At 43.1% G+C, this 9,026-nt stretch overlaps 1 protein-coding gene and 1 long non-coding RNA gene across 3 annotated transcripts; both read left to right on the top strand.

Moving 5' to 3' along the window:
• Positions 1-33: 33 nt before the first annotated feature.
• LOC119034245 lies at positions 34-2,219 on the top strand. 2 transcript variants are annotated; one of them, XR_005079509.1, is made up of 5 exons: positions 34-218; positions 625-819; positions 1,274-1,435; positions 1,527-1,584; positions 1,842-2,219. It is a non-coding gene; the product is annotated as an uncharacterized LOC119034245 (long non-coding RNA). The 2 variants fall into 2 exon arrangements; XR_005079508.1 differs by having other exon boundaries at positions 34-819.
• A 454-nt stretch (positions 2,220-2,673) lies between these two features.
• Positions 2,674-8,699, top strand: cmpk2 (cytidine monophosphate (UMP-CMP) kinase 2, mitochondrial). The gene is made up of 5 exons (XM_037072625.1): positions 2,674-3,874; positions 4,740-4,854; positions 5,207-5,408; positions 5,615-5,848; positions 7,645-8,699. Exons 1-5 carry the CDS (start codon positions 3,296-3,298, stop codon positions 7,763-7,765), a joined length of 1,251 nt encoding a protein of 416 aa, XP_036928520.1. The 5' UTR covers positions 2,674-3,295; the 3' UTR covers positions 7,766-8,699.
• The last annotated feature ends 327 nt before the right edge of the window (positions 8,700-9,026 follow it).

The following is a 9,026-nucleotide window of genomic DNA, read 5'->3' on the forward strand; positions in this document are numbered from 1 at the left end:
GTTGCTTCATTTCCAGGGTGCAGTGGTAGTGGGTGAGGGCTGGTGGTAGTGAGTAGGGTGAACATTGGGATTGGCCCTTAGTCTCACACAGATAATGCAGCTTTATGGATATTAGTGATAGTAGAGTTGGAACAATGTTTTTTTTTAAATGATTTTTAAAGGAGCATTCTGTAGCTTTTAATCAGAAGAGCAATATTTTCAGTGACTGAACAAACTTGGTAAATACACTCTCACTAAATGAACAAACTGACTGATACTGTTTCACTATGTTTACATGTGGGGGACCCTGCCACCTTTCTAGCTTCAAACAGCATTGGACTGTAAAAAATGTTAAGCTCAATAAGTTATCATAACTTTATCAAATCATGAAATTTTAACTTAATTTGATGAGTTATTGGTATTCCAACTCAAGGTTTTAAGTCAGTTAAGTGAAATGGAAATTTTGATGTGTCAACATAACTTAACAGTATGTGTTTTCGGTGTTAACCGGATCTCTTAGAAACTGACCATGACCGTGGTGTGACAGCAATATTAATGCGCCGTAAAAATAGCGCTTGTTAAAATTTCATCTTGATCTGATAAGGGACTAATAATTTTGATATAATGATTTTAAAACTTGAGCAGGCGCTCCACCCGGTTCCGGCTGCCTATTAACAGAAGAAGAGGTACACTAGCTGAGCAGATTGAGAAAGGTGAAAAGAGGAACGACGGATGACTGTGGTTTGTTAGCAAGGATCAAGTCTGGGGCAGTACGGTGCATCATTTGGACAAAGGGCAGCCAAAGCACAGGCGGGAAACGAAATTGAACAAAGAAGTAAGGTAAGTGGTTGAATTTATCACATAATTAATCTAACCCAATTCAAGTTTTATAACATTCACCTCTTCAGAAGCGCATTCATGGCGCTTGGTGAACGTTTTGTATGGTACTGATGTAACCTACGGTTTGTAAGGAGTTAGTGGCTTCACGGAATATGTGTCAGTAATTAGTCGTGGCCCGTGGACAGAGGCAGTGGGGGAGAAGGAGAGAACTTCAACTCAGTCTTCCATTACTTCCATACTCCCTTCCTCTCATTTCCTCCTCCCTCCCTTCCATACTGCCTTCCTCACTCATTTCCTTCCTTCCCTTACTCCCTTCCTTTCTTTACTTCCTTCCTTCTTTCTCTCTTCCTTCCTTGACCTGAGGACAACCGAAGGGTTAATCATGTTATGTCAGACACTTTACTGTGTCCTATTGAGAAATATGTTGATCAGTATTTTCTGTCTGTCGCATCAGATTGTGGCAGAGTTTAGGAGGGTGACCACCTTGGACCTCCTGGAATCTTTCCTCGAAGGACTTGATGGTCTTGTCCCAAGACTGCTGGAGGCTTACAAAGCAGCAGCAAAGTATGGAAAAAAGCAGTCACTTCAAAATATTTTGGACTGCCTTGTGAGAGATGTAAGTGGAAGAGGGGATGACTAGAAAATTAGGCAGCATTTGTTATGTTTGTCATAACATTCATCTTACTGCTTGTTTCTTTGTTTTGCAGGACACAAATGAGAGAAGGAGGGCTGCTGCTCTGCTTGGTCTGCCATTGTACATAACAGGTGAAGACCCATCTAATGTTATCAGGATGTGTGATGTAAGAATATTTTTATTAAAAAAAAATATTTAAAGATGGTGTGCACTTGAGCTGACATTCATACTTTTACATGGTTAGAATTGGCTAAAATATCTTCTGCTGTTAGCCTCATCCTCAACACCATCGGTCTGCTCTTCTTCTCCAAACCTTTAATTTTGATATGATGTTGTAAAGCTGATTTACTTGCGGATGAAAATGGTCATATTATTTCTGCTTTTCAAGTCCCATGCTGACAATCTGGATGAAGCGATGAAGGGGATGCAGCTCGGTATCCTCATTGGCTATGAAGGTGAACGGCGGGCCAGACCCAATGAGATCTTTAATGTGGCAGACTATTCAACGTTCACAACATCAAAGATGCGGCACATGGCTTTGCAATGCTTATGGGCGTCATCTACAGTGTTAATCTGGAGTATCCTAATGCCATGAAATATTCCTTCGAGTTTCTGCAGAGAGTGGTTATGAGGATCAAACCAGACAAGGCCTCAGCCTGAGTACACGGTTTGAGAAACCGAATCTTGAGATTTCAATTGTTCTGTGTTCTGAGACATTTTAAAAAAAAAAAAAATATTTTATAACACACTTTAGGATGAAGGAAGAAGGAAGGAAGGAGGGGAGAGGGAGGGAGAGGGAGGGAGGAGGGAGGGGAGGGGAGGGATGGAAAAAAGGTGGAAGAAGGGAATAAAGTAAAGGAGGGCAGGCAGACAGAAAAAAGAGAGGAAAGAGGAGTTCTTGTTAAACTTGTATAAATATGATCTGTGACTGGTTTGTATGTTTTCCATCAGCCAAAAGTTATTGTTTAAAACACTGTAAATAACCCACCTGATGATTTCACTTGTTCGGTAATTTCTGTAATTCTATATTATTTATCAATTTTATAACACACTTTGAAACGGAGGAGGGGGTGGAGACGTTTGTTTAATATGCATAAATGTCTGACTTTTAGATCTGCCATCTGCAAAATTAATTAAAATTGTAATTAAAATATATGTGTTTGAAGTTGAGTTGTGTATTCCGATAAATCTTTCAGAAAACTGGTCAACTTGCCTTTATTTAAGATGGAATACAAATTGAAAACATTAGTCTACTTAATTTGTGATAATAAGTTCAGCTGCTGGCTTAAAAACATGAGTTAATGTAACTTATTATTATTTTCCATTGAGAGCATCTTGTTTATTTGGTTGTTTGTGTTTTTACATCATTAATATTGCAAATATTCAAATTCTGGGCTTGAGTTTCTCTTCCGTAACTACACAGTGCCCCTTTAATGACCCTACACAGGAGCAAATCAGTTGAAGGCATGTTTGTCCAGGGCTGACTGCTAGTGCTATTCTTGTTTACAGTATATAACAATATATTATTATTCTATTTTCTCTGCAAGTCCATAGTTTCTGGCATTAGTTTCATTTCATCCAGGATGCAACTGCCATAATGATAGCAAAGACACACCACTTCACTCTGACACAACCAGCAGCTGTTGGAATTTAGATACGTGTTTCTCAGAAGCAGCATTAAACAGTCACACCCCGTGAGCTGATTCCTAAGTTTCGTTTTCGCCGCAGTCACTTTCGTTTTCCCTTCACTGTCCAAGTTCCTGCAAGGCAGCCCGGACCAGTTACTCTAGCCAGGCAGCCAGACCAGACCGGAAACTGATCACAACAAATCTCGTGTGACAGATGGCGAGGCGCGCGATATCTCTTCTCCCCCAGTGGTCTTCTCGTGTGTTTTCTCTGGAGCTGGACGGAGCCTCCTTCTACTTCTCCCTCCAAGAGAAGCACCGGGGAGGAGGAGAGGTGCCGCGGGTGTTCCGAGGGGTCCAGCCCTGCGACAGGTGCTACTCCGTCCTCGTCTGCAGCAGCGACCGGATCAGACAAGCCAAGTTTTACTGGGAGCTGAAGGACAAACTGCTGAGAGACCTGCCTCCGGACTGCGACGTGTCCCCTATGTCCTCATTCCTGCCAAATGTCAAGGACTCTCTGATCAGCGGCTTCTTCCTAAAAGACTCCTCTCAGAGCTCAGATAGACTTCTGCGAGACTTAATCCGGCACGACCCGGTGCTCGTGTGCTCGTACCTGAGAGGTGGCGACGGCCAGCTGTGGACTCAACATCTGTGGTCTGGTCCGGACAGCCAGAGGTCACAGCAGCAGTACTACGTGGTTCCGTCAGAAGCGCCAGAATGTCACCCAGCCACCCTCAACATCATCAACTCTGACGTGTTCTACAGCTTCGAGGAGGCCCGTGAAGTGATGAGAAAGGTGCTTGTAGACAGTGGTGGGATGTCACTGACAATTTTTTGTTACACTACACTTCCACTCCTCTACATTTTTTTTTTTACACAATATATGTCAGTGATGGAATGTAATTAAGTACATTTACTCAAGTACAATACTTAAGTATCATTTTCTTGAGTATTTCTACTTTCGGTCACCTTCTGCTTCCACTCCTCTACATTTTGGAGGCAAATGTTGCACTTTCTACTCCACTGTATTTTTTTGATAGTTAGCAGTTACTTTGTAGATCACATGCTGTATCAGAACCAAATGAGAACACTTTTCAATTTATTTATTTTATTGTTAACTGGAGAAACAGCAACAACAAAAACAAAAAGATCCTGATAATCAGAAAAAGCTGAATATTGATAGTATACAGTATATATACATATATGTTTATCATATATTATGATTTTCTTTTACAAGTACTTTTGATACTCATGTACATTTATTGTCAGAAAATTACTGTTATACTAGGGTACATTTAATATCAGATACTTTAAGACTTAAGAAGTATGCAGACTATCAGTTTCCCCAAAGTAATACACACCATGTGTACTTTTACTGAAGTTTGACCTTTGGGGTACTGCTCAGTCTCAAGATACACATTTTACAATTACATAAAGTGTGACAATATTGACTAAATGGCACCCCCATGTGGTCGAGTAATCGTTTTGCAGTGTGCACCCAAGTGATCCAAAGTGGCACTTGATTATTCCATTTATATATCGGCGCATCCAGGTGGCCTGCAGCATGCTCATGTGCACCGCAGTCTCTGCCTCCCCCCTGCCTCTCCCCCCCCGCCCGCCTCCCCTAACAGAGGCAAACTGATTGTGTTTCTGTTCTGCAGTGCGGTGACATCATCCCAGAGGCAGCGTCTGTTATGGAGCTGCTGCCCAGCAGAGCGGAGGCCAGAGGCAAACCAGACTTCCCTGTTATTGTCATAGAGGGCCTGGATGCCACAGGTTAATGCCATTACCTCATAAATAAATATGGGAATCGGTCCTGATGTATAGATGTCTCGTTTAAAGTGATGGCCGGTAGTTCTCTGCTAAAGCCATTATCTGCCAGCGGGCCTTGCCTAATGGAATATCAAGTATCATGACCTCAGAAAAGTTACATCACCGTGAGAACGGTTTATTGTGGAGCTCGCTCATCTAATACTCTTTGCAAACCTCGTGAAAGCTCGAGCGTCTAGGTAGGACGGGAAGTCAGTCAACTTCTCAAGAGTCCCTTATTCACTTTGAAAAATAGGATGAAGTCGACCTCGTATACCCAGCCTTTGTGTTTCTTCTTTGTTTGTCTTCCCCTTCACAGGTAAGACCACTCTGACTGAGTCTCTGAGGGATTCTCTAGGGGCCACTCTTCTGCGGTCCCCTCCCCAGTGCCTGTCCCCCTTGAGGGCCCGCTTTGATCGGGAGCCGCCCCTCATCCGCAGGGCCTTCTACGCTCTGGGGAACTACATCACAGCGGAGCAAGTCAGCCAGCAGGGCATGAAGACACCTGTCATCGTTGACAGGTAAAGACAGCAGAGATGTCGCAGGTGTTGTGAAGTATGTGACCTGTTTTGTGATGGGGGGGACAACAGATGGACTCCGCAGGGATCTCGACCGACAACTCGAAGTTTAGCATCTTCCTATTCCTGAGAGGATAGTTCAACCGTCCATCCATTCTGTTCATCATATATCACCCCTCAGTGCCTATCGCTATAATCCTGTCCCCCAGATTCTGGCACAGCACAGCAGCCTACGCCATCGCCACGGCAGTGAGCGGTCCGGTGTGCAACCTTCCGGCGGAGGGCTCGGAGGTGTACCGCTGGCCCAGTGACCTGCTCCAGCCCAGCCTGGTGGTCGTGCTCACCCTGGACCCCGAGGAGAGGAGGAGGAGGCTGAGGGACAGAGGTCAAGGAAAGACCGAGGAGGAGCAGGAGCTGGACCACAACCAGCTTTTCAGACTCAAGTGAGGTCTTTGGAGTACATTTAAAATATGTGTAGGGAAGTTTAGTTTATGTGCCCCTACTGGGTATGGGCAGAGGTATGTATTTTTATATAAATTCTTCCTCTTTTTTTTTTTAATGTCCAAAGTGTCTGCAAAATGTCAAAAACACTTGTAACAATATCCCATCAACACAAGCTGACATCTTCAGGCTGCATGCGATGTGCGGTCCAAACAGTTGGACACTCAGATATATAAAGTGAACCGTCATGACAAACAGGGGAAAGCAACAGACACTCAGATTTGAGATGAGGAACGTTCCTATCACTTGATGTGTTAAGCAGTTAAATATCAAAATAGATTGCGCTGGGTTTTCATGCAAACTGACTGATCTATGAATCAGCTTCACATTTCTCATCACTCCTCTTGAAGTGAGAAGAACTGGCAGTGACTCAGTTTTGCGATGCCAATAAACTGCTGTTTCTATAAATCGTAACAACCACCAGAGTTATCTGCCTCATTTCCGAAATCAAAAATTTCCTCACTATCAACCTCTTTTAAGAAGACAAAATTTTATATTACCCACAATGCACCATAGCCATCGAGTGACATCAGTGGAGGCGGTTTGTCAGGACACATGCACGTGCCACTAAAGGGTTTATACTCATTTTGTTTGCTCATGCAGTAGCACTCCCCAAGACCTGTAGACACACTTTAAGGGTTTAAATAGGTGGAGTTACACTTTAAGGGCAATTTTCGCTAACAAAGCCTGGAAATCCATTTTATTTTATTACATTTTTTGGTTGTTCGCCTTTATAAAATGTTAATATATTAATTATTTCCCATTTAAAATACAGTGACTGTATATTCTCAAGCATTAAACATTCATTGCCCTTTGAAAGGGTGTATTAATATGATTATAATTTTATATTATCATTACATCAGTGGCAGAACTCTGATCTCAGAATGACAATAATAACATATGCCATATTGTCCAACAGATGTAGTTATGGTGACAGGCTGCACTGCATGCGCAATTCCGTTGATCTGACTGAGTTACAACATGACAGCATGGTACCCAGAGTGGGTAGCCACAGAAAAAAGGAGAGAGAAAAAAGAAAAAAAAAGAAAAAAACAAAGACAATAGACACACGTCGCTATGTGACACGTGCAGACAAATGTTCCACAGTCTGCGATGAAGGAAATTTCTGCCCGGGTGTGAGAACATGAAAGCGCAGATGGACGACAAACTGTACCCCGGCACGTTTCACTGAGTCAGGGCGGCTCGGTCTGAGTCTGATCCATCAAACACTTAACAATCAATTACTGTCCCGCGGGGGAAGCAGCTGATGAGAAAGAACAGGTGATTAGTTGCTGAGCCGTTGTGCTCCATTAAGCTGGTCAAAACTCGCAGGAACTCGCCGGCCCAGTTAGTCGCTCCGCAGACAGGTCGATGGCTACTTTAATTCATCCTCTGTCCTGACATAATGGCCTTTCCACACGGGACAGCCAGATGTTGGGCCAGCAGAATTAGAAAACGGAGGGAGCCGAGCGTCTGCCGCAGAGAGAGTGAGAGATTCTGCAGACTTGCTCAATCACTTTCACGAGGACTATTCTTCATTTGTCTCAGGGAAACGGCTGCGCTCGGAGCCATCTGTGTTGCTTCTTGTGCTCAGTTTCTCAGATGTCACACATTATATCACGCTCAAAACCGTGAATGGTCAAAATGCTCAAAGTGGTTCTGAATACAGATTGCTCAGTGTAACGCAAAGTGTCGTCTTCTGTGCTTTCATGCTTATTCCCTTCATTCGTCTCTGCAGAGTGGAGGAGGCTTACCGGAGGATCAGCGGCCCAGCTTGTGTCACCGTGGATGCTGGTCCCTCTGCAGACCAAGTGCTCCAACAAGTGCAGCTTTTAATTAGGGGCAAATGCCACTTGTAAGCAGTTCTCCATCTCCCCTGCTGTCAGCCGAGCATCAAGTGGACGCAGTGCCTCCTCACGCCACTGGGTGCCAGTAAGGTGTCGTGAATGTGGGTAGGAATGGTGGCCGGATTGGAGTTTCTATTCAGAATGAGTAAAGGTTGAATGGCCAGGGGCCAGAACTGCATGCTACAATCAGAAATACATATTCATGCAGACACACAGATTCTGAGACACACACACACACACACACACACACACACAAGTACTGTCAGGAAGAAGTATGCATTTAACTGCTGTGATGACCTCTCAGAAATCAGACGCAGCGTAGCCCTTCAGACACAGTGTAGCTGCACTTATTGACTCGTATCTGGGCCGACACTGAGGAAATGGACAGAAACATTTGTATAAGCACCACTCAGCTAGATTTCCTTTAAGCACACAAACATCCCGATCTGAAAATATACAGCAGAGAATGAAGACATTGAAAGCAAAGATAGGATCCAACTGTCATTCAGATAAGATACTTTTAATTTGTTAAAAGAAAATGTTTCATGTTAAGACAGTGACTGTAAATATGTTTGTCTGAGAGATGATGTCTTACACAAGCCTGACAAAGTTGTCTGTGTTACGAGCTGTGGGGATGTACCAGCATGTTTGTGTTCTAGCTTGCTTATGTAAGTGCATATGAACTCTCTGTGAACACATTGTTTAGCTTTTTACAAAAAAAGCAGTGTACAGCAGCAGATGGCAGATCCCTTTAGTTCTGTGCCTCTAAAACTGTATTCCCTTAAGACGCTGAATAAAGTTCATGACCCCCCACCCTCAATTTTTAGTTTTTTAACTGGTTTTGCACCGGCTAGGCTTGGGGAATAAATTATAATCCAAAGATAAATAAATAAACTAACTTCCTTCGTTTTCTTGACTTAATAAACTAATTGACTTTAAAGGACAACACAACTTCATACTCTTTCACTTTGTTTACTTTGTATTATTACCTCATTAATAGTGTAAATATTAAAATTCTGAGTAGAATTTCTTCATGTTAGTTAGTTAGTTGTGGTAAGCAGTACGTTTACCCATTAAAAATGTGTCTGACACTGGAAACACTATCACTTTTGTCCACAGGGGCCTCCAAAATCAACAACATCTCAAAGTTCCTTTAACAATAATCAGACATGCAGAAAAAAAAGATCCAAGTCGAAACTTCCTGTTTGAAACACATGCGGGGCAGCATGTTATCGAAGTAGCCACTGACTGCTGCTAACTACATCTGCCGTTA

Source organism: Acanthopagrus latus, chromosome 16, assembly GCF_904848185.1.
Source record: "Acanthopagrus latus isolate v.2019 chromosome 16, fAcaLat1.1, whole genome shotgun sequence".
Classification (NCBI taxonomy): Eukaryota; Metazoa; Chordata; class Actinopteri; order Spariformes; family Sparidae; genus Acanthopagrus; species Acanthopagrus latus.

What these genes read in the sequence shown, in the direction of transcription:
- cmpk2 (XM_037072625.1), top strand. Translation starts at nt 3,296, where the DNA reads ATGGCGAGGCGCGCGATATCTCTTCTCCCCCAGTGGTCTTCTCGTGTG. An exon ending in AGAGGGCCTGGATGCCACAG is followed by an intron (nt 4,855 to 5,206) that starts GTTAATGCCATT and finishes TCCCCTTCACAG; the next exon opens with GTAAGACCACTCTGACTGAG. An exon ending in ACACCTGTCATCGTTGACAG is followed by an intron (nt 5,409 to 5,614) that starts GTAAAGACAGCA and finishes CCTGTCCCCCAG; the next exon opens with ATTCTGGCACAGCACAGCAG.